Source organism: Lepisma saccharinum, chromosome 2, assembly GCF_977018435.1.
Source record: "Lepisma saccharinum chromosome 2, izLepSacc3.1, whole genome shotgun sequence".
NCBI classification, from domain to species: domain Eukaryota; kingdom Metazoa; phylum Arthropoda; class Insecta; order Zygentoma; family Lepismatidae; genus Lepisma; species Lepisma saccharinum.
The window spans coordinates 93,844,588-93,869,069 of record NC_139230.1 but is presented as its reverse complement, the minus strand read 5'-3'; the positions used below and the strand labels follow the sequence as shown (position 1 = coordinate 93,869,069).

The 24,482-nt window shown below is 36.8% G+C and overlaps 1 protein-coding gene across 3 annotated transcripts in view; it reads right to left on the bottom strand.

Moving 5' to 3' along the window:
* siz (Brefeldin-resistant Arf-GEF family protein schizo) overlaps nt 1-24,482 on the bottom strand; it is a 277,137-nt gene that overhangs the window by 185,136 nt on the left and 67,519 nt on the right. For all 3 annotated transcript variants that reach the window (XM_083117508.1, XM_083117512.1, XM_083117514.1), the window contains exon 2: nt 19,205-19,273. In XM_083117508.1, coding sequence (XP_082973634.1) covers nt 19,205-19,273 — 69 coding nt within the window. The remainder of the gene's footprint in view (nt 1-19,204; nt 19,274-24,482) is intronic.

The following is a 24,482-nucleotide window of genomic DNA, read 5'->3' as shown; positions in this document are numbered from 1 at the left end:
GTTGTTAGATTATATAGTCCAAGTTGCAATGAACACAGAGATTTAAAGACTCATCGAATTTTTACCCCTTTGAACTCTCGAATTTCAACACATGCAGAAATAAAGTGAATCCAGCATAGGTTTATATATATACATCACTATATCGTGTCCTGTAAATTGTCCTCAAAACAACAGAATGTAATATATACCTATAACAAACAGTATCGGAAGGTAAATGTTGAAAATTAAACCAAGAAACAGCTACTTCTTTACATTTTCCAACATAATTATGTTGTGCGTCATACAGCCAAGTCAGCATGTGTGTCAGTCTCTGGTTAATTATGCAGTAACCAGGATACGGTCTGAGCTGTAATCCAATTTGGAACACGTAATCTCTCACTCCAGATGTCACATGGCAAAGAGCAACCCTATAAGGGAGACACGATACTGAAGCAGTAGGAACTTCCTGGTTCGATCTAAAATCAACGAGAACTTCTAACTTTCATACGAGTAACCATTACAGTGTAGACTATACTATGCTTTCGGCGTATGTATGAAATAAGTTTCTAATGGTATTTTAAATATCACACAAAATTTGAAAAGAGAAGCGTTAATAGTGTTTCAAGGGAAATGTTCCGTATTGCTGCGCTTACATTGAAATGGAATACATTTCTAGATCAACACCATGGTCATAAAATAAATGTGAGTATAGTAACAAAGATGAATGTTATAAATGCGCCTTCATGGCACGGTGCCATGATATGTACGGGGTTGCATACATCGTTTCTAAACAGTATCAGTTACGTAATTACACCAGAGAGCACATGAAAGTTATTTGACTACCAGATATTACAATAAGAGGACATTATATTTATGAACGATGACCAAATTGAAATATTTGTGCTTATTTTTGCTACAGGAAAAAGTACAAACAAGTTCAAAGTGATTTCAGTGAATGTCAAATTTACGGTTGCGTCAGCACTGGAGGCCATTTACACCCTTCATATTTAAACACGATGAGTTTGTGTGCTTATTGAATATGATGTGTGAATATGAAAGTGTTAAAAGCACATGTAATGCAGTTTTTACTATTTATTTCGCAACTGCAGAGCAAAAATTTATCAGCATTTATTGTGCGACACAAATATTTTAAAAAAATCAACACACAATTTTAACATGTTTATGGTGCTATCTACTGAAATCCTTGTAAAGAAAAGGTTCATTAGTTAAATATATGTTTATCCCGAGATACTGGAAATTGCACTAGTTTCGATTAATAATTTTGGTGCATGATGTTTCATTATTCTCTAATTAAATTTAAGGTGGACAACACTTTCAAAATTTCCATATTGTAGTATTATGTAGATTTGAAAACGGGGTTTCTAACCTTGATTTAAACAAAAGTTAATACGAATATTTTTCATAGTCTTAAATTAACGTTGAGATAAATAAAAAGCAAGTTCAGTACTGACATATAAACAGCAATGAATCAACTGAACCAGATTGAACATCTTAAATTTGAGGCATTCTTAATAAAAACAAAATGTACATTTTCATTACACAATATTTAAAAGAAAAAAGGGGGCAGCTTTCCGACAGTTTTTCATGATTTATGAAATGAAAAATAGTCTGGCATTTGCAATTCTTATAATAAATTAAGATACTACTGAATTAGTTAAAGCATATTACTGGGCAAATTCTCAAGACGGGACACTGTCATCTTAAGTAATAGATCAATTGGAGTTGCATTATCTACTGCGAAACAACGATATCATGTGTAGCCTACTAATTGTTTTTCACACACCCATGCCCAGACCGGGATTCGAACCCGGACCCCTGGCGTCGTAGCGAGCTATGATCACTTGGGCACGGGGCCGGCTGTAAATCCAGATGCACATCAGTGTATAGCCTCTAATATGTTCAGTTTTAAATTAACGTTATTCTTGCTGAATTAATATGCCTAAAACACCATACTAGATAACATCATACTAAAAGAAATGAATGAATTTCATGTGAATTAAGCAGTTATCAATATGTATTTAGTAAGACAAGCAATTCATAATTTTATAAGGTTTAGTTTTCAAGTAATAATTTAACTGTTATTTTCAAAAACCAAATATCAATTAATGTAGTAGTAGCTATCATTTAAACAAAGACAATGGTTTTAAAAATCTGGTTTAAACATTGTATTTCATTATTTACTTCACAAAAAGCGTGCATCGAATAATACTCTATGTTTCACTAAAAAGTTGATCTTTAATACGAATGTGGAACTTGCATTTCCTTGCTCAAATTCATTTAAAGTCACATACGTCAGATATTTTCATAAAAGCTCATGCCAGAAATGAAATGTAAATTATAGCTATGTAGGAATTAAATTTCGCACAAGGAAGGAAAATTTTAAATCACTTACTTTGTATTTTGATAGTGAATAAAATATCAGCAAATATGCACTTGATTAAAATATCTACTTTAAACAAAGGGATGACGTATATTTAACATCTAATATTGAATATCAGTTACAGGTTGGGTATTGGGCACAATTCTATAAATGCCGGCCGGCCATGAAAAAAACTGTAGCGAATGGCAATATCTTTACATTTGTATCAGGCAAATTAAGTAGTAACACACAATCAAAATATTTGTTTGGAACTCATTAATCTATGTGTCAAATTTTAGTTTCTCTGGTAACCTTTTAATTTACAATAATTAAACTGGTACACAGAACACGATCAATTACAACGAATGAGAATGGCTATTATTGAATAATTGTGATGTCATATCATGTAAAGTCAGAAAATGTAAGCGTATTTGAAGTTTCGGTAAATAAATGCTGTGCGAACAAATGTTTTGCATTTGATCTGTCAATACGTAGTCTGGCAAGTGTTAGTATCAAGCATATTATGTTCCTGTGAAGAGTTTGTGAACTTAAGAATATTTCAGAGATCTCTCACAATTGAAAACTTTCGAATGAACTTTTCAGGCAGCTACAGACCCGAATTTGGAGGAAGAATAAAAATATAATGAAATTTTAAAGAAGGAGAAAGGCCGCATTAAAACAAACACATACAAATCACTTTTATTCGTATTCTTCCTGACAATTAGAACCTTAAATTTTTCGCTTTTGTGTATAATAGGACTTCTAAAAATACTGCAATTTAATTACTTTTAACTTTAATTACTGAGAGGCAATAAAATAAAAACAGAATTATAGAACAACAAAAACAAGATTTCTAGTCCTACGGGGAAAATTGAAAAGCACACAAGCACAGTACTATGCTGCAGTACAAACGCCGGCTGGAAGATTGGTGGGAGACATTTAATTTGTGCTTTGCTAGTTGTAAAGGTAGGAGGTCAGAACATGAACGTGAGAGACAAAACATGCAGTATTCTTCCGCCACGCCCACACTTGTGTATCAAAAATAATACATCCATCCCTACTATACTGACGGCCTTCCAGAACAGTCCAGAAACATGTTAATTCAAACTGCAAAACTGACAAGCCAGCTATAAAAATACAAGGAAGAATGTTCTTGATCGAGAAATTTAATCAATTATAAATAAGAAAGAAAAACGGCGGACGTTTTTAAAACAGCGTTCATGTTTCAAATAGCTAAACCAAAATGCTTTAACAACACCTTCTTTGGTTTGGCTTATTGAAATCTACTTTCACCTTGTAAGTAGTATGACAGAAGTTCACGTTATCTGTTTGTTCTTTGCACGTCACTGTGTTATGCAGACTCATAACTGGGCTAATGTGTTTCATACTCATCATTTCCAAAAGTGTAAATGAGAATTGCATTTATCGTAAATAACTGCACATTTCTTCTCATTATTTCTCAAATACGGTAAGAAGGCTAAATGTGTAGATACATGTTAATTTTTGCCCCGTACCGATGCTGACTTTCAAGTTCCTAGATAAGTTGTATTGGAAATAAGAGCAAAACTGGGTAGCTTAATGTTGATTAACAATTCAACAAAATACCTTTAATTATAGTTAGTGAAATTCTCGTAAAGGAAAGTTTCTGTAACGTTAATATGGAAGCGTAAAAAGTAAAAAAGAAAACAGATTTCTATACATGCTATATTAAAGTTCACTTAGATAATAGTAACGTTAGGGTTAATCCTCGATCATTACCTGTCGTAGTACGTGGAGAATCGCCGAAATTTAAAGGCCATACTGCAGCACACAACCACACCTTTCCATTGAACATCAATTCACCTTCTTCTTTGAAGTAATTCCAAGCAGGAAATCTAATTAACGACTAAATTCACTGTTCTAACATGATCTAGCAGACACGTCTTCTTATTTCAGTCTCTCCGGCTTTACGTTCGAATGACACATACGACTCGTTTACTCAAGCGCACATCTGAAGACAACTGGTGGGGCTGGCTAGAAATAAGCCTTCAGGCCGCCTGGCTTCAATCAGAAGTCGGATCACCCGCATGAGAGTAGAGAACACGTGGAGACTTACTTGAGAGGGTGATTTTCCACCCCTCAACCCCAGCGCTAGGACCAAATTTAGATCGCGGGAGAAGCAGGGAGTGCTCCTCGCTCCTAGCAGCACTACCCGGAGAATTGACAGCTCAGTTGCCAAAGTTGTTATACTTCCTGTCCGTGAGGCGGCCTGCGCGAGAATCTTCTAAGTACATAACAGGATCAACGCTAGGGGGATCATGAAGTAGCCACCAAGAAATAGCTCAATTATCAACAATGATGAAAATAATAATAATAACCTCGACACTTCACGTCATTTATCACTTGTGGTCGGAAGACGATAAAACTGTCGGCAGCTGTAAAAGGAAAAGGCCATTTTCGCGAGAAAATTTCAACAACTTCAACAAATGAACTTAAAAATTCAAATAATGTGGCATAATACGACAAAATGTTTGTAAACAAAAATATCACAGAAAATGTTTACCTACGTATGTACTGTGGTTTAGAAACAATTTTTCAAACACAATTCACAAGAATACAAGAAATTCGCCGTTGTCTTGTAATCAAGAAGTACAGGTTTGATACCTGGTGGAGGCACATAGAAGTTCGGATCCCATTTCAAACCGTAGGTCCAGTCTCGATTAGCCAATTTGTGCACAAAGTGCTTTACACAAAAAAAACTCAAATAAAAGAAATTATACATTTTGCTACAAGAATTAAATCAGAATTTCCTCTTTAAGAAAAGGTTGTTAAAAGACATTCAGCAGAAAGTTTGCACATGTTCTACGCTCTCGATCCAAAAACATGATATCCAGCAACACGAACTTCGCTCAGAAAATTTAGTGCTGAAAGCGAATATGCAAATTCAACGAAGCGACTGATTATTTTCGTTAAAATACTTTGAAAGAAACTTAAAAACGATAGATAAAACACATGAAAATACTACAAATTTGCATATTTTAAATAATGAATGAATTTGATTTGATTAAACATAAATATATGAGAAGATACATTCTAGATGTACATGTAAGTTTTAAGTTGCATTATTTATTCCTCCTCCAACCTTCATAACGGTCTGTCTGTCTTATCTTCCCGATTTAGCGGTTAACTCAGAACACTTCAAACAAGATTTCTCTTTATTTCTATTTCCGTCATTTTACGTCGCTTTTCTATCTCTTTGGCCCTAGCAGGACCAAGGTCTGATCTGTTTCATGCTGGACTAAGGGTGGCATTTTGTGCCACTTTACTATTCCGCTACATTTGTTAGTTATGTTGCACTACTATTATGTTTTGTTTAATATAAGTCATAGTTTGTATAATTTTAATGTTTGTTAAATTTATTATTTTTACTTTGAAAGTCATATTTTGTATATTTTTAATGTATGTTAAATATTTTTTTATTTGGAAATGTACATCTGCATATTTATTATTAACAATAATATAATAATACATTATAACATTATAACACATTTCAGTTCTACATTGTCCGTAAATTACAGTTCCTCAGTATTACTCACTATTATTAGAAATAACACAGTTGTCACAGATCTGAACTTTCATGCAGTGTCTTCCACAGACACATTTACCACAGTCATTGCATGAAATTGTAGTTCGTGAGAGTTTGTTTCTTCTTTCTCCATTGGAAATGCAAATGTAACACCTATTTCCTTTTCTCGAAGCAGTTGCATAAGTAGATATATCTATGGGATTGTCAACTGTTGACCTAATTTTCCTTTGAAGAACGTTTTCCATTGCCGTAACTGTATTTGCATTCAATCCCTCAATGCTCTTTGCTCTATCTGCTACATGTGGCTCAATCAACTTCAGTTTAAAAATTAAAATGGAGATAAAATTTTCTCTTGAATTTTAGCAAATATGAAAATACACATCTGAATTGACAATAAACAGGATTTTTAATTCAATTGCTCAAGGCAGTTTCGATTACCAACACAAAAACTTCAAATGTGGTACTTTATGCCACACCTTGGTCCTGCTAGGGTTAACTGTAAAGATGAGGACGAATGAAGTGAGAGATGATGGGACAAACACAATGATAAATCCATGCCCTAATCTGGCTTCGAACCTGGGGCCGTTTGAAAACCAGGGAGAAGCGTCATTTTTGTATTTAAACCTCAATGTACTAATATCCACTCGGAACGCAGACAAAGAAATAAAAAAGTCAACTTCAGGGAGCAACAGCACCCCGAGGGCTTGCCAAGTGACTTTTTTTATTCGGTGACCTAGACAACGCGTAGAGTCGCCGCTGTATTCTGGCTTTCGAGACTGGAGCCCTCTACTTCTTTTCAAGTAGTTCCCCAATTGTCATCAGGATGCGGGAGGAATCCAATTTTATCAACATTTATTTTGATTTTTTTTGTACACCCAGAAGTTTATATTCTGGCTCGCACCAAAGGCGAAAGAGCTATTTGAGTACGGGGAACAAAGAAATGCAAGAATATAAAAATACATAGAATCCCTGCAATACAGCAACACTTCGATGTACAGTATGTACAATCCCCGTGTTATTACATGGAAGAACGCACCTGTCAATGACTTGATACACTGAAGCATACAATTTACTGATAATTCTCCACCAAGGAAAAAGATAAGCAATTGTTAAAATTTTGTAGATAATCATTTCTGTAGCATTACATAGATGAATGCTTATCTTCAGTCTTCATGCACACTTCACATGATGTCATTTTAAGACATAAGTACATTTCTGTATTTTATACATAGAGAAAGACGTATCAAAGTTTACCATAGAAAATTGGACTTCAGTAAATAAAACTCGAAACTTTCACGAATATCTAGTTAAAAATAATATACTTGCGTAATTGTACTTTGAAAAACTTACATGAATCTCTGAGTACAATATCTTACCAAATATGATCAATACTGGTCATGAATGGTCCCAACGCACAGAATGAAAGAATGCTAAAGTTTTGGGGTGCTTCGGCACATATGGCCATTTCCACCCTTCACATTATACGAGAAAAAAATCCCCTTATTTAAAGTCCCTACCTAAAATATAAAGTGGTGTAAAAAGCCCCTTCAGAAAGGTTAAAAGTGCAGGTTGTAAAGGGACCTGTGGAGGACATACACAACGCATTAAAAAGTAAGGAGGCATTAAAAACTTCCTCAGAGACAATATAAAAGGGCCGTGCTTCTCAAAAAGCTAAAAACATTTGTTAAAACGCTGTCATCTTCCAACATGGAAAACAAAGAGTCGGGAATTCTTTTTTCTGAGCACATTAAAATCGGCACTTTTGATGAGGATGTGTTGAACATTTAAAACATCTAACCACCCCGCCACGGGGGCCGGCCCATCGCCATCTGCATCAGCACACATAATCAACAGTTCCGTCGCCAATTTCTAGGGGTCTTAAGGAACAATCGACAGAATACTGGATGTCAATTGATGACTTGATTTATTTCACTTCGCTTTTCTACCACTTTTGGCTAATCGCCAAGAATGGTGATAAGATGAAAATGATGAAAGAACAATAACAAACATTTGTGAACAGCACAACACAAGCCCTCACAGAATTATACTGGCTGGGTCCAGATGCCAGAGCATCGTTGTCCCGCAATATTGCAGTTACCGACTCGTACCTTGGATGTCCTTACATGTAAGACAATTGTATCCCTGTGTGTGGAAAGATAAGTGAAAACTGACACAAGTAAAATCTTATGAAATCCTTTGGCAACATTTAATAGTTAGTATATGTATGTGTGTGTGTGTGAGAGAGAGAGAGAGGGGTTGGAGCAGTGGCGTAGCGGCCACCCTCGCAACCCCGCCATGCGAGGGGGACCAGGAACGTTCTTCCTCTGTGCTCCGAAAACTTTATATATAATCCCAGAAATTGAACAGATATTGTCGCTTATTTAAAAAATGGATTTACGAAACTGAAACTGCGTAACATATCATATGACGACGTCTGCGATAATAAGCAGTGGCTTATTGTCTCAGCCAGAGGGGCCCAGGCAACTTGACACATGGGTCTCCTCCGAAGTGCAGATTTAACTTACTTGCTCGCAGATGGCAATCGATAGGAAAATTCTTTCATTTCATACCTTTATAGCTACGCACTACGCAGTTTGCCGTAAACGCAGTGTAGTGTATTGTAGTTCATACATGAATCCAGTAGAAAGATTCAGTTACTCAGCCAGTCGATGCCTTATTGTTACATAATACTTAAACAAACAAACTTCATAATTCATGACCTTATTTTTACCAGTAATATTAGTTTTAGACGTGATATTTAAAATGTAACTTCCCATCAAATATTTCAAGGGGCCCCAAGCCTCAATATAAAATTGAAATAAGATCTGAAATAAATTTCCCACATTGTCCTCACCTGTTACGTTTAACTTCAAAAGGGCCCAAAAAATCAGTAGGTGGAGCCCAGGAGCAATTATACCTTTGCCCTTAGGTCCAGCAGTCACTATTCCTCCACGCAGGGTATACAGTGTATACAGTGCTCGAAGTTAAAATTCCTAGATGTGAATTTGCTTGTTCGAGTTAGGGGATAGAAGGAATGATCCTTATGTGGATAACGTGTAGGCAATACAGTAGGTGGAGGAGGATGCTAATGCAAATTATCCTAGCTGGGGGATGCTTTATGATATTTTTCTTTGCTGGGGGATAGCACGAATCAAGGATCCCCAACAAAATATTTGGCTGTGTGGAGCCTCCCCCTCCTTGAAAAAGAATCCTGGCTGTGCCACTGCGATGAAGTACGACAAAAAATTTCTAATTTCTTCTTACAGTTATTTATCAGAAATTCACACCATCCTTATTTACTTGTGAGAAGCTACTAAACTTACTTACATACAGCCTAAGTCGATTACAAAAAATGGGAAGATAGAGTATTTGCGGCAAAAGTTAATTTATTTTACAACTGGGGGAGGGGGACTAGCTAACTATTGTGCGTCCGTCCCACTCTGGCATCATCTCGATATTTTTTTCCACTAAGGGGCCCCCAATATTTTACTTGCAGGGGGGGCCAGAGAACTGCGCTACGCCACTGGGTTGGAGAGATGTGTGCGTGTTTGTCTTATCCATAATCTGAATCTTGCCATGGAACAAGCATATCTGCGTTTAGCTGTTAATGTTCAATGGTCAACCTGATGACCAGTCCTTAGCGTGGCAAACATTCGTAACGCACGCACATTGTAATGTATAAAAAAAAGCTCCATATACGGCAACGACGCGTGAGGACAATATCAGTGGCTAAATGCTGCATACATGACGTCGACCGCGAGTGGTTCAGCAGTTAAGGGCGAGTTCCTTAAGAATACAGAAACATCGCCTACGCAAAGTTTTCAAAGCGTGTACAAGAGGCTTTTAAGGAAATCTATTACTTCTCGAATGCTTCAGTGCAGATTTCTATAACGGAAGCAGGTGGCTTTTCTCAGCAAAATGGACAGGAAGTCTTCGAACTTTTAAAAGTACTAGTATTAGTATGAGCATTTCCCTTACTTTACGTCACTTTTCTGTCACTTTCGGTACTCACGAATGTAATGAAATGATGATGAAATCGATGAAAGGTCACTCACAAAGAAACGCCCACGCAAAGAATCGGCAGCTCTCGGGAGCGAGATAATGATTCGATCTCTCAACGAGCTCGTCCACGGAGGACACGAACTTATTAGTCAACTCACACAGTCAGGGGCGGATTAATCTATGGACAACTGAGGCAATTGCCACGGGGTCCCCACCACCAAAAAATATTTTAACCAGCTGGCTATGCTTGTGAAAAATTACGTAAGAAGTTGTATTTTAAAAATAAAAAAAAACTTCAATTTTGTCGTATGTCTACACTCTTCTGGATCCAATTGTAGCACAGCTCTCAGTCGATCTGTTTGTAGATATCTGAAACTCAGTATACTGAGTATACCTCATCACTCGCAGACAGGATTTTACCCTATGAAATTGTCGCAAAGAGGTTCAGTATTCTAAATGAACTTGCAGTGGCAATTCCATCACAAATTACACCTGCAGCTCGCGAGCTTGTGAGCATCTACGAGGAGGATCTGGAACCCTCGCTAGACTGATTGATTGATTTGGTGTTTTAAGTCCACTCTGTGCACAGTAAGGCTAATCGGGACTGGACCTACAGTTTTAAGGTGGGATCCGAACCACTTGTGCCTCCACCGGGTAAGGAACCCTCGCTAGAAAATGAGCTAATACAGTTTGCACATCTAGTAAGCAGTAGCAATGTCAAACATCAGGAAAACATCCCAATGGAACTGTCAATGTATAATATTGTATGTAAGGACCTGTTCCGCAGTACATTTCCCAATGTCGAAATTCTCTTAAGAATGTAGTTGGTCTTAATGGTAACAAACTGCAGCGGAGAAATATCTTTCTCAAAAATGAAATTAGTGAAAAACAGGCTTCGTGCTGCCATGGGACAGGATAGCTTATCCAATCTTTGTTTATTAAGCACTGAACATGAACTTCTTCGTGAACTGGACTTCGATGATATAGTAGATGAATTTTCGGCAAAAAAGGCAAGAAAAGTGTCTCAACTATAAGCGTTAAGCCTTTGGGAATTTTCTTGAAGAAAGTAGTTACTACAATTCCCACAATGAACTTGTCGGTAATTATCCAGTAGATGGACCGTGCATATGTAGTGACATTTACTCTTAATTGTAAATAATATCATTTATAATAAATTATGTACTTAAGTAGAGTCTACTGCTCAGTTCTGTTTCCGTCTGAACCCCCTTAGTATTTACTATATATTGTATATTGTAATTACGGTGTTCACTCTTCATAATATACTGTAGACATTTAGACGCAGAATTTTACTGCTGCTATAGCGCTGTAATTTTCGTCCTGCAACTTTATGTTACTGCGCTATTCTCGCTGCAAACCTATCTGCGATATGTTCGATTGTGAATGACTACTGATTCTAAAATTAGGTCTACCATTTCAACTGCTGAAAATTGGAGGTTAACATATTGAGCTCCTAGTAAAAAATAATAAAAAAAATGGGGGGCCCCTACAAAACATTTTGCCCAGGGGCCTCCACAAACCTTGATACGGCCCTGCACACAGTTGCTACACAACATAAATTGTACATTAGGAACATGGTTTCGTAAATAGAAAATATTTATTTTACAATACTTCAATATGAGAAACGTATCCAGAAGCAACGCTACGACCACCAGCAAAAGCCAAGAGGAGTTACGATGTCGGAGGGGGGCGGGGGACGGAGAGGGAGCGACCGTTCCCAACAAATAGTTCGGTAATTAAAATTTTACCTAAATTGCCCATTTTTCATATAACATTTCGGTTTATAATATAGGTGAATTCTATCTTGCAGCTCCCCTATCACTTTTTTGTTTCTGATACCGTCATAAATACAATTAAATTAGAAGAATTCAAACTCAATACACAGCATATTGCTGTTAACAGCTACTCAAAAGCGTCAAGTGAAGTTACACACATCCTTCTACAAAACAAACCCCAAAATAGTCTACTCCAATAGTGTGAAGAAACTATGCTTATTTTATTATTTCCTCAAACCCGAATGTGCCACAATGACCTCACTGCTGGAGCAGTGTTCGGCTTCTAATCAAGGGGTCCCGAGTTCTATACCCGGTGGAGGCACATAGTGGTTCAGATCCCATTTTAAACTGTAGGCCCAGTCCCGATTAGCCTTACTGCGCATAAAGGGGACTTAAAATACTGTGCATAAAGTTGACTTAAAACAGCAAATCAATCAATAAGTCAATCATAGCTCGTCAATTTCCTCACGATGGTGGGTGGCCACCGGTCCCATACACAGGCAGAAATCTCTGGAGAAGCTTCCCATAGCAGACTCGAACTTGCGCGCTTCCGGTAGCCGGAGACCAAAGCTTGCGACAGCCATGGTGCGTGACATAATTATATATTACTTTGTAATAATTTTTATTGGTATATTATTTCATTAATGCTATTCTTATTATATCCCTGGGAATTCTTTCTATCGCTACACCTGTTGAACAAATATCTAGCACAGGTGTTTATCTTTAGTATTTTTCAGATGTCACTCGATAAATGCTCTGAAATACATGTAATAGTCCTTGTTAAAATTTATATGCACGTTAATCAAGGAACATCTTCGAAAGCTGATGGGGAATTTTCGTTACGAAATTTGTTGTGCAACTTTTCACGTGCACACAAAGAAATTAAATTTAGAATATCATTTCATTTATTTTTTGAATAAGTGGTGGAACATGAATACATTATTTCTTACTTGATTTCTACACTTTGCACCGAACTTACGGAGTTAACTCGGTTTTACCTTCGATTATTGTGTTGGAATGCCAATTAACTTGAATTTATTTCCTTTATTGAGTGTCATAAATATAAGTGTTTTTCTCGGATCGTGAAATCGGCGTAAAGTAACTGAAATATAAACAAAGGGTGGACGACACAGGGAGGCAGTGTATTTCTAATAGATATAGTTCAGCTGAATTTGTTGGACTTTGATCTCGGTTTTCATTTCTCTACTTTTCCTACGTCTGTGGGCAGATGGATGATTATCAAGTGTACAATCCGTGAAAATAAGTGCATGTATGTAACTGCCGACAAATACTTCTACGTTTGATTGTACTTTGTGCAATGATGCCAATTTTGAAGCTAATTTCACTTTCTTCTTCTCTTTATGAAACTAACCGTTCGAATGAAAATTCAACTGACCATAATTACCTAACGAACAATGCTTGCGTGACCAAAGCAAGCAGGAAAAGAAATGAGCATTGTTTTGCAACTTGCAGTGTGACGCGAATGCACACAACACAATGAAGCTCCACATCCTACACATGGAACTGAGAGCACGAAACAGCAAAGCATCATATTAACGTTGCTCGGGAGGGAAAAAGGCGGATGAATATAGAGGAAGAGTGCATCAATTCACTCAACAGGAGGCGTTAACAATGATAGCAAGATAGGGTTAACGCCCACGTAAACAATGCTTCATGAAGATTACGCGATTCAACTAAGCAGTACAAACTCTGACAAACAGATGGCGACTCCAACCGACGCAATTCCACTGAGGGAAACCTTTGCGGATGGCGCTGAGTCCAAGTTGAAATTTACCGTTTTGCATTGGTACCTATGCAGAAACACGCTTGTAGGTTAATTTCTCCAACCCAAGTTCAATCCTAGAAATGAAATATTTAAACAAAGAATTGCAGTGACTTATTAACACACTCCAAACTCTCAGCAAATTTAGGGCTACTGTGGAAAAAATACTTTTATATTCCATTTGGAAATATTTATATTTCATAATTATTTCCAAAATTCCGGAGCAGTTCGCACTAAGGTGACAGCTTAATAAGCTGCTTTCATTGTCTATCAGAGCGATTTATCCACGACCATACAAATAGCCCGACATTTGGGGGGGGGGGGAGCCAAAGATAAGCAAAGCATAAATATCGACTTCTTTCCGTTTGCGGGGGGGAAAGATTGAAAGTTTTTTTCTTTTTTTTTCTTAGTAGGGATCTAAGAAGAAACACTTGAGAAAAACATTTGAAAACTTGTAATTACAATTAATTAGCTCTGGAAACACAAACTTATATATCAGGGTACATCGAACTTTATTAGCTGGAAGAAAATCACTATATTTTGATTATATAATTAACAACTGTGAAATACACGTAACCGATTGACAATTTGATTATCACGTTTTGTTTATGATACTTACTCCCTATCCTTTATTGTAGTTTAATTTGATTTTGATTTGATTTTTGTTACTTAGCGTCGCTTTTCTGCCACTTTTGACTAATCGCGACGATGAGGATGAGTGATTAAATTATGTTATTGATGAAGGGACAATCATGCCCAGGGTTTTCTTTGTTATATAATTTTTAGCATAATTCAGGGCACATGTTATTTATTTGCCTAATAGCCTGACCGAGTGGTGAATATTCATATTGAGATATGAACATCGAAAGCTGAAGAGACTGCACACGCTGATGAAATCCAGAACAGGTCACTTGAGTCACTTGTTTCCCTAGTTAGGAGCATAGCTTGGATATCGAAATATGTCTTCATTCCTGTTTGCTTTCTACTGAACCTCCTTTCAATCTCATTGGTTGCTGTGTCAAACATTTCAAAATACTGAATTCTAAAATAACCTTTCGTCATCCTGAAATAACACTTTTCATTACCTGTATATCGCTTTGGTGACGCTCTTTTCCAGGAGATGATATTGGTTGAAGATCCTGTTCAACAAATTTCTCAGCTGCATGAGAGATGTGCTCAGTATTCTCCTCTTTTCTCATTTCTTGAAACAATAACTGTACAGCTTCAAAAGCTAAAAGTGCACCCGAAATGCCTTGCTGCTTACCTTGCAGACTCCGGTTAAGATTTTCCAGAGGACTCAAAACATCATTAGCAATTTGCAGGTCAAGAACAGAGTTTTCTTTTGTGAAACATTTCCACAGTCCAGAAGCCGTTCCGTTGCCTCTTTCCTTACAAGTTCAAGAGCAGAGAGAACAAGTGCATAATGGTGTATTGTCCTTAAAATAGGTGAGACACGAACGAATCATCTTGTTGGGCAAAGCAGCTTAATATTGGATGAAGAGCCACCGAAAGAAGAGGAAGTTATATCTCTTAAAGTTTAAATCAAAATAATATATCATGCGTTTTCACTGTGTGTTCGATAGAAGAAATATTGAAATAGAGTAAACACACAGGCATGATGGATACTATAAAGACTCAGCTGGGTAATTTCGCATTGAGTTGATATACCTGTTTCAGAAACGAATCCTGCGTAATTCACAGTCTCTTTGTATGCAAAATTCCTGTGTGCAAAAGTTTTATAATCGTAAATAAATGAAATAATTCGAATTAGAAATCTGAGGAAATAACAACCTAAAATATTTTCCCACAGAACACCCAATTAATTTATGAAATTTTCATCACACATTTAATATTTTGTTGGAAAATAAAATAATGTTGATAGTTATACACTGGGCCCCCTTATAAGAGGGGCCTAAACGAAGTTTGAAGGGGCGGACCCCCTGGCTCCCCCGGTTTCGGCTCCCCTGACCATACATTACGCGACTTTGAATAAACGAATAGCTCATGGATTCCAATACGGGTTGAAGAAATGGATATGTTCATGTCAAGAGATAAGCAGCATTCGCAACGTTCATATTAATCTGAAGACAAAGAGAAGTGCTGTAAAATAATCAAAATCCAACTATATACAAATTCCAAGTAAAACAATATGTAAAGTACCCAGTACAAATGTGATCTACCAGTATTTTACACGATTTATTTCAAACTTTTCAGCACTGCAAAGGAACGCAATAAGAAAGCGGAGTTCTTAAATTATTTCCATAAATCATTTCAACAAGTGCATGTTTTCTCTTTTATTAGATAAACCAGACTGCAGATTCGATAAACGTAATGTGTTGTTTTACTACGCCACTGGACTTGCACAACTAACACTCAAGAACACAACAGTCACTTGCATCTGACACCTTCAAAGGATAGATCATACACTTCAAAAGGTCAAAATCCTGACCATAGAAAGAATGCAAAGTCATACGCGCTGATTCTTTAGTTAGGCACGTGTTAATTCAAGTAACACGTCCTGGACGGATCAACAAGGACTTTCAACGAAAGACAACAATTAGCATGTCTCACAGAGAACTTTCCCGTAGCCTTACAATCGCAATTTTGCACTAAACCAGTACATGGTGTGTAAATACGTTGTATCCACCATGGGTAATCAACATGGACTTCTAAATATCATGTATACAAACTTAACCGAGGATTGTGAGAAAGAAGTTTAGATGAAGAAGAAAATTACACCTTCGTATTTTCCGCCACATTTACGTTAAAATGAAGCTAGAAATAGTAAGTTCTACGTCAAAACTTCAGTCTTTTTTCAATCTTACCTAAGTTATACAATATTTAAAACTTGAACGTTAAAGTAAGACATTGGTGGCACCGATTCTTTTCACGAAACCAAACAGTATACAATTTGGTGCAATTGGCAAAACATAATGAAAGTTGTCAGGGAGAAATGACATTCCTGTTAACAATTAAATTAAGGGGAACGGGTCGTTAAAAGTGTATATTTGTAAAATACAAACAATAACAGAGCATGTCAAGAACAATAGTTACAATACTGACAACCGGCAGCAAAACGACTGATAACCATGCAGACGACCTCGGTTCGATTCACGCAAGGTGTTCGGATTTGTCTTCAAGTTCAATTCAAGCGTCTCCGCCGAGTTCGATTCCCCGTGGATGCGCATAGTGGTTCGAATCCCACTTTAACCTGTAGGTCCAGTCCCGACTAGGCTTACTGTGCATAAAGTGGACTTAAAACACCAACTCAATCAATCAATCAAGCGTTTCCGATCATGACACAATACTACTGAGGAGGAGGGTAAACTATAAGGTCGAGTTTGTCGTAACGTACTGATCATCATACTACCTGCATCTACGAGAATAAACTAAAGCGTACGTGTGTGTGTGTGTGTGTGTGTGTGTGTGTGTGTGGGTGTGTGTGTGTGTGTGTGTGTGTGTGTGTGTGTGTGTGTGTGTGTGTGCGCGCGCTCTTCGTAATATCTAATTTCTTTCGAATTTGGATTTTTCTTATTTTACATCATTCATCTCTCACTTTTGGCTATTCGCGACGATGAGGTTGAATGATGACGAGATCATGTCAGAACTCCAAACTTGGAATCTTCGATGGCGAGGACGCAAGTCGAACACTTAACGCACCCTGTAGCCAAGGCGGCTTTTATATATTTCGTCATTAGATTTTTGTAATCGTATTTCACTTACTGAGACCATATACACCTTGTTCAAAACGAACAAGTAGTCAGTAATATTCAAGGCAAAGTAAACAAGAAAAAATAACTAAGAGATGTCACTACGTGAACACTTTTGTTCTTGTGCTATTGATGAGACCAAGATTGGAGTCCTTTATGTTTGCGCTTTCTATCCTTGCGCTATTTTTAATATACTGTTTTTCAAAAGTCGCCTAACGAAAACTTTGATGGTTTATAACATAAAAGCCGTAAGAGATATTTACACCGGGTTTTCTGCATTATAAAGCCCACCCACTGAGATATCTCTCAAAGCTTAATGAACAATGATTAATTCATTGTTGATCAGTGCCTATCCTTTATCTTGTAATAGGAATTTATGTGGCCACGTGCGGAAAATGAAGAAATGTGGTAATTCATCCCAAGCATAAGCATGTATCTTGGCAGCTCCGAATCAAATTATCTGGTGAAGAAGCTGTCATAATTAATACTGAAGGTAAGCATAGTGAGGAGGCAATTTTTCAGGATTTACTTCCTTCTCTATCAATAGAAAGTAAATAGCAAAAGCGTTCTTCGTCAGTAAACCTATTGCACTTCAAAAAAGAAGAAGAAGAAGAATACGTCAGTAACACCCAAACGATGGCAAAAGAACTCTAGCACTAAACCTGGTATTTCTGCATTTGTCCAACAAGACATAGAAGAATTGTTGATAAGTGTAAATGTAACACTTAAACAAACTACAACCACGAAGATTGTATTGAACTAATTCGTAAAGGGACGTATAAATATAAATGTTCAACAACTTTTCACAACTTAAACTTTCTTGATCTTTCTGCATTTTTATTGTAAAAATAAATTATGCGTACGACCTAATGCAGTTAATTTGTTTTTTTTTCTTTCTCATAAATTTTACTATTTAAATAAGAAAAACTAACAGGTCCTACTGATTGCAAACTATAACCGACATGTCTGCATTTTCTTCAAAAAGGAAATTTTCCCACACAAAAGTACTAGTCTTATGGTTCTATCATTTTTCAGTTCTTCATCAATCAGCTATAGATGTCTACAAATCTTAGGTAGAGGCCATATATTTACGCAAAAGAAATGAAGCCATGCAGAATTCCGTCAGGCACATGTAGCAGACACAACTCAAAAACATTTTTTTAGACTATACTGTTTTTATTGAACATTTCACAACCTACTTCCCGAAAAATGTGTGACTGCGCGATAAAAAAGAAAAACATGCAGTAGTAAGCATAGTTGAGTAACATGCTCTAGCTATAAACTGATGTAATCAACTACAAAAATTTATATTTTAACGTTTCTTAAAGTTAACACATTCATTTGTTGCATATGAATGCAAGCCAAAGAGTGGATAACTGAATAAATAAACCAACCAAAGTATTACATAAACTACAACGTTGAGAAAATTATATTAAAAATCAATTAGTTCTGTACTGTACTTGCATGTCAAGTATCAAAATAAGAGATCACAAATTATAAATAGTATTATGTAAATACTCAATTACGAAACATATATTCGAATACAACTATATACTATATACATCTGTTTCAATTTATTTAAAGGGCTGACTTCTCACATTCTATTAAACCATGTTCGTCACGATATCAGATTGACAGTGCAATGTTTAAATATCTCGACAATTCCGAAATTTTGTTTGGAATTTGTTTACTCCTTCCCAGAAAATACAAGCAAAATTAGCTTTACAAAAATATTCCGTAAATTGTATTTCAGTATGCATGTTTTATTTCTTCTTTCGATACTACTGTATTAATGTCTACGATTGTCAATAAAGACGCACTTCAATAAAGACCTGTACCAACGTAGTATTGTGTTAGTAATCACTTTGGCGAAGTTATTTGAGCCATCTTACACAGATGCATTCTGTTTAAGTTGTAACGAGTTCAGAGAATATGCAGAACACGCAAATTATTGTCTTTCAGATTGATGAAAAAGCAAGAAAAGAAACTTACCTGTCTAGCGAGTTAGACAACTTTCCATTCATCTGGGCTGTTGTCATTGTTATGTCCTCACTCCCAAGCCTAGAAGGGAAAGAAAAATTTGATGAAAAACACTTGAAAACTACCACACACTTTGCAAAGATTGAGACTAACGTCTTGTGTCCCTTTAAGAGTATTTACCGCTTGTAAAGTACGATCGTCAGTCAGGTCGATTGCACAATCGAAATAAAACATCCACAACATTTTTACATTGCAGTTGTCCTTGGAGAACACGAATCTCTCCTTTCTCATTATAAGCGTTACGTTCGTCTTAAGACATTATCTAAGCGATAAGAATTTTTAGTTAGTATAGAACTTACGTATCTACCAAACTTTAGCCTGAAACTTGCTGTTGTACATATTTCAAATTATTATCTCCATGTGTGTTTATTTATAATATATCTTAATATTTGCATACAACTGGGAAACTGCCGGCCCCCGTGGCGGAGTGGTCAGCACATCGAGCTAAGACGCCCGGGGTCCCGGGTACGAATCCCGGCATGGGCAAGGATATTTGTGAGTGTCCATTCATCAGTTTCATCATATCAGTATCTTCGCAAATTAGCCAAAAGTGGCACAAAAAGCGTAGTAAAATAAATAAATCAATCAACAACTGGCAAGCTGTTCTTTTCTAATTAATGTTAACCACACAAAAATCAGAACGAGCATATTCTATAGCGAATGGTAATATCCGTAGTGCTCCGTTTGGAACAAAAATGACACATTTCAACACAGGAAAATTGATGTCTATAATGAGTAGATCTCGGATTTTAGGTTTTTAACCTATTTTTAACTTTACAGGTAAATAAGAAATAACAGGTTACGTCAGCGTTTCATTAAAACTCAACAACTGATGAACTAAATTAACCTGTTTTGCTTGTTAGAGCCTATTGTAGGTTTATGCGCCTAAATCAAACCTTTTTTTGTCTTAATGCATTTTTTTAAAGGTTTTACAGGATTTTTATATCACACAGAGGTATTTGCTCTGATTGGCGACGAAAAGTTCCTATTACTGACATGTTTGATATATGCTCTCTGTCGAATTTACCGACTGCCGGCCTCATTCGCACATGCAGAGGTGGGAGATCATACAACCAGTTACGTGGTGACGTATGATCAGCACGGCGAACCCCCAGTCGTTGTTGTGGTTTTCCGTGACCGGGTTACGCTACTCATTCGTACTCCCTAATTTCCTCACGGCGGTGGGTGACCACCGGTCCTCCCATACACCGGCCGAAATATCAGAAGTTTTTAAGATTTTTTTAACTTACTTCAGATTTTTTTTAGCCTACTTTAAAATTTTTAGAACCTATTTTAAGATTTCTTAATCTATTTTAAGAACCTAAAAGCACACTTTTTAGGACCTAAAAATTCGAGGTATAATTATGAGCTATAGTTTACTTCACCATTCCCACATAAAAAGAATGTCTAACCTTTCAAATTTCGACGGGATAGAAAGATTTTGTTTACCATTGTGGCTCGGATCTAGAATCTTGTGTGACGAGACAGATAGGGGAGAGAGGAAAAAAGTATACCAAATTACTGTTAATGTCAAGTAAACTGGCTGCATATTGGGCGCCTGGAAGTTGTCACTTATATGTAGGAGGTCAGAGACTTTTGTTCCTTACTTTTATCTCGGCCGGGATGCCATATATATATACAGCATTCAGTAAAGCCATGTGCACTACAAATGCTACAATAATAGATTGGTCAGGTTTTGTTTGTGTTCAGGTAGGCTAATTGCAGTAGCGTGCCCAGGATTTTCGAAAGGGAGGGGTTACGTACACTTTTTCTGGTAGTCAGCTCTCATTTTGCCACCTTTTCCTACCTTTGATGTTCTTTTTTTAGGAATACTGGACCAAAAGGGGGGTTATAACCCCCACCAACCACCCCTTTGGCACGCCACTGGCTAATTGGGACTGATCCTAGTGAAATCCGAACCACTGCACAATGTGCCTCCGACAGGAATCGATCCAGCAGGACTTCTCGATTACAAAGAGATACTACGCTATCGGGGAGGGCCAAATTACATTATATAAATTATTACTAGATGATTGGTTGATTTGTTGTTTAAGTCCAATTTATGCACAGTAAGGCTAATCGGGACTGGACCTACAGTTTAAAGTGGGATCCGAAGCCGAACCACTGCATGTCTCCACCGGGTATCGAACCCGGGACCCCTTCATTGTAAGGCAACGACGATACCACTGCGCCATCGGGGAGTTCCTATTCCTAGATGATTGCATAGAATAGGAACATATACTTCAATTATCATATTTAAAATACGTGTATCTTGTTAAGTACGAAACGGTCCACAGGCAAAATTAACTTCTGTAGTGTGGTTGCTACGGAATGACAACAAGTTGGACTTGTAGGAAAATGGTAAGTATGGCCAAGAGTGAATTGATCTTGTTTGGAATATTGCTACGGCAATAAACCATCGGGTTTCGGAATGCCTGAGAGTTAGTTACTTAGGTGTCTGTTTCTAAGTGTTGTGTCCATCAGGCAGCAAGGATGTGTATGTGTGTTCTTATATGTTTCACAATTTACACTAATTTTCATCTATTTTCTAGTAACTATCAATAAAACTATGATATTATATTAAAGATATAGTGACTGCTCCACCAATAAGACAAAATTTAAATACAGCGTGCAAAAATTCAATTTGAAAAGCTCATAATTTTTAAAGAAAGTTTAATATTACCACTTTGTTGCAGGTGCTGAAGAATACGTACCTGCAACTTAGTTGCTAAAAATGTGTAACAAATTCTACAGCCCGAGTGTGGGCGTATGGTCTGGCATAATGATCTACCGTATTACGAGCCAGCTTATTACACGAAAAGACTGAGACATATGTTAATTACTTGGATATGCTTGAGCTGTATGTGTATTCGCATTTGGAAATCCTTGACACTGGGGTTACTTTCCAACAGGATAGAGTTGATACTAACATTCTAAAAAGAACACGGGTACTTGATGCCTGTTTAGAAATCCTTAAGGTATCTCTAAAAACGTGACGAGTTTGTCCAACTAACCTCAGTTGCGTTCTTGCATAATTTATATTAAATGTTTCCGGCCATTTAAAATTGGTTGCACCTTAAAGGTATATCCTGTATAATTCCAGGTTTCCGAGGACAAATTACGAGAGTGCGTGAAGGTCGTTATCGGACCCCAACTATTAAAACTAAATTCTACCATACTCAGGGATTACATTAACTAGTACTATCGCTTAAGAATTAAACTGTGTAATGGTTACAATTATCGCTGCAAGTTCATATTTTTGCTACGAAGGATCGAATCTGCCACATGTCAGGTCACTTTCTAGTTTGCTGTATCTGTAATATCCTCAACAATAGCATAATAAAACGATGGGGGGAAATATTTTATTTGCTACTGAAGAAAAAGGTGTTTCAATGATAAGCATCCTTGTGTACAAATATTTTTCACCGATTTTCTGGAAAACACGAAACTGTTCCAATTAGTATTCGTTTGGTTTATGTTCAAAATGGAGTTTCTGAAGGACTAACTTTTGACGTTATTGAACAAAGTCACGGAGATTTCAAGCTTATTCCCGTAATCCAAGGAATTTCCGGCACCTTTCTATTCGCAAATAAAATATTCTACGTTGTCTTGTACCTTATTTATCATACCTGCCCAAAACCGAATTTTCCACGTTAGTATATTTCAAATCCGGTATCTGTTATCCAACAAAAGTATGGGAGGTTTTCAACTAATATTTGCTAACGATATACTTCTGATTATCTACTAATATAAAATAGAGTGTGATGTAATAATTAAACGAACTTCGAACATCTTTTAGGAGCCGACCGAATAATTGGTAATTTATCGTTGAATATTATCATTGGCAGACAAAGGAGGCCGTAGTTTTGAAGCAATTTATTCATCAATATCGACAATAAAGGGTAAAAATAAAAAAAAAATACTAGCCTACTTTACAACAATGTAATGTACTAACAAGCATGAGTTACAAAAGCACAATAAAATTATGTCAAAGTAGTGCTGAATACAAGAGAGTCCCAGAAAAAAATCGGTACAATTTCATCTCCCTTCTTCTCAGAGACGTTGTGGTTAATTGATGTGACAGATTCAAACCAACCAATAACTTGTACAAACTTGTAGATATTGCTACATTGACTCAAGTATTTAACTTTTAATCAAGAGGTGTCTTGCTCGATTCTCAGTTAGGTTATATTTCAGCAGCTCTTAATTCGAACTAAACTAACTGTATGCAATGGAGACTCGAAAAAACATTGACATTTTCTTTGAACAAAAAATCATATCACCGCAAATACATATTTCTAATAATACTTACGACAATAATAGCATTCTCTTATTTGCAGTGTGCGAATTAACGATGCGATTTCCCAACCAAAATTTTTATCCCGGGTGAATATTTTTTAAAAAATCCCTGCCAGGGATGATTTTATCCACGCCAAAAAAAATGGAATTAAAAGCATAAAGTATACCATTTCTTAACTATGGAACAAACACCATTGAAAAGTAATTCGGAAAAATAGTTAACCTTTAAAACAACTGCATCCTACTTTGCGTCTGAAGTTCTATTTTTGAACAGTCCATTGTTTGTTTGTTTACATTGTCGTCGGGTGCAGAGGTTTTACAAAAAGCTCCCAGACTAGCACCTTTACTTTGTTCGTTGTTAAATAAACTACAAAAACCTGCCGCCATGGCGTGGCAAGTAGAGTTGATTTCGTCAGCTTTATTCGTTGGAGGTAGATCAGATTACATTTCTCGCCACGCGGTCATTGAGTTGAACGAGCTATGGAAATGTGGTCAAGTTTTCTCAGTCCCTTTTTGTGTATGAGTTTGGGTTTTCATCGAACTTAAGAACACTAAGTGTTTCAAAATTATGCGTAAATGTTGTCATAAGATTTAATGTCCTAGGTTAGAACCAGGATGCGCCCTCCCCTTTCCCCCAAGGCCAATGAAGATCATGCCACAGTCTACATGAAGTGTTTACCGTAAATACGACAGCCTGTCTACTGCTATCCTATTACTGAAAGTTTTTTTTAATTACTAAGGAAATTATTCTGATCCTAACCCCCCCCCCCCCACGCCGCCTTGATTTGATTTGATTCGATTTATTTTACTTCTCTTTTTGTGCCACTTTTGGCTAATTTGCGAAGGTGGGGATGAGGGATGATATCATGAAATTGTGAATGGACACTAACAAACATCCATGCCCAGGCCGGGATTCGGACTCGAGATCCCT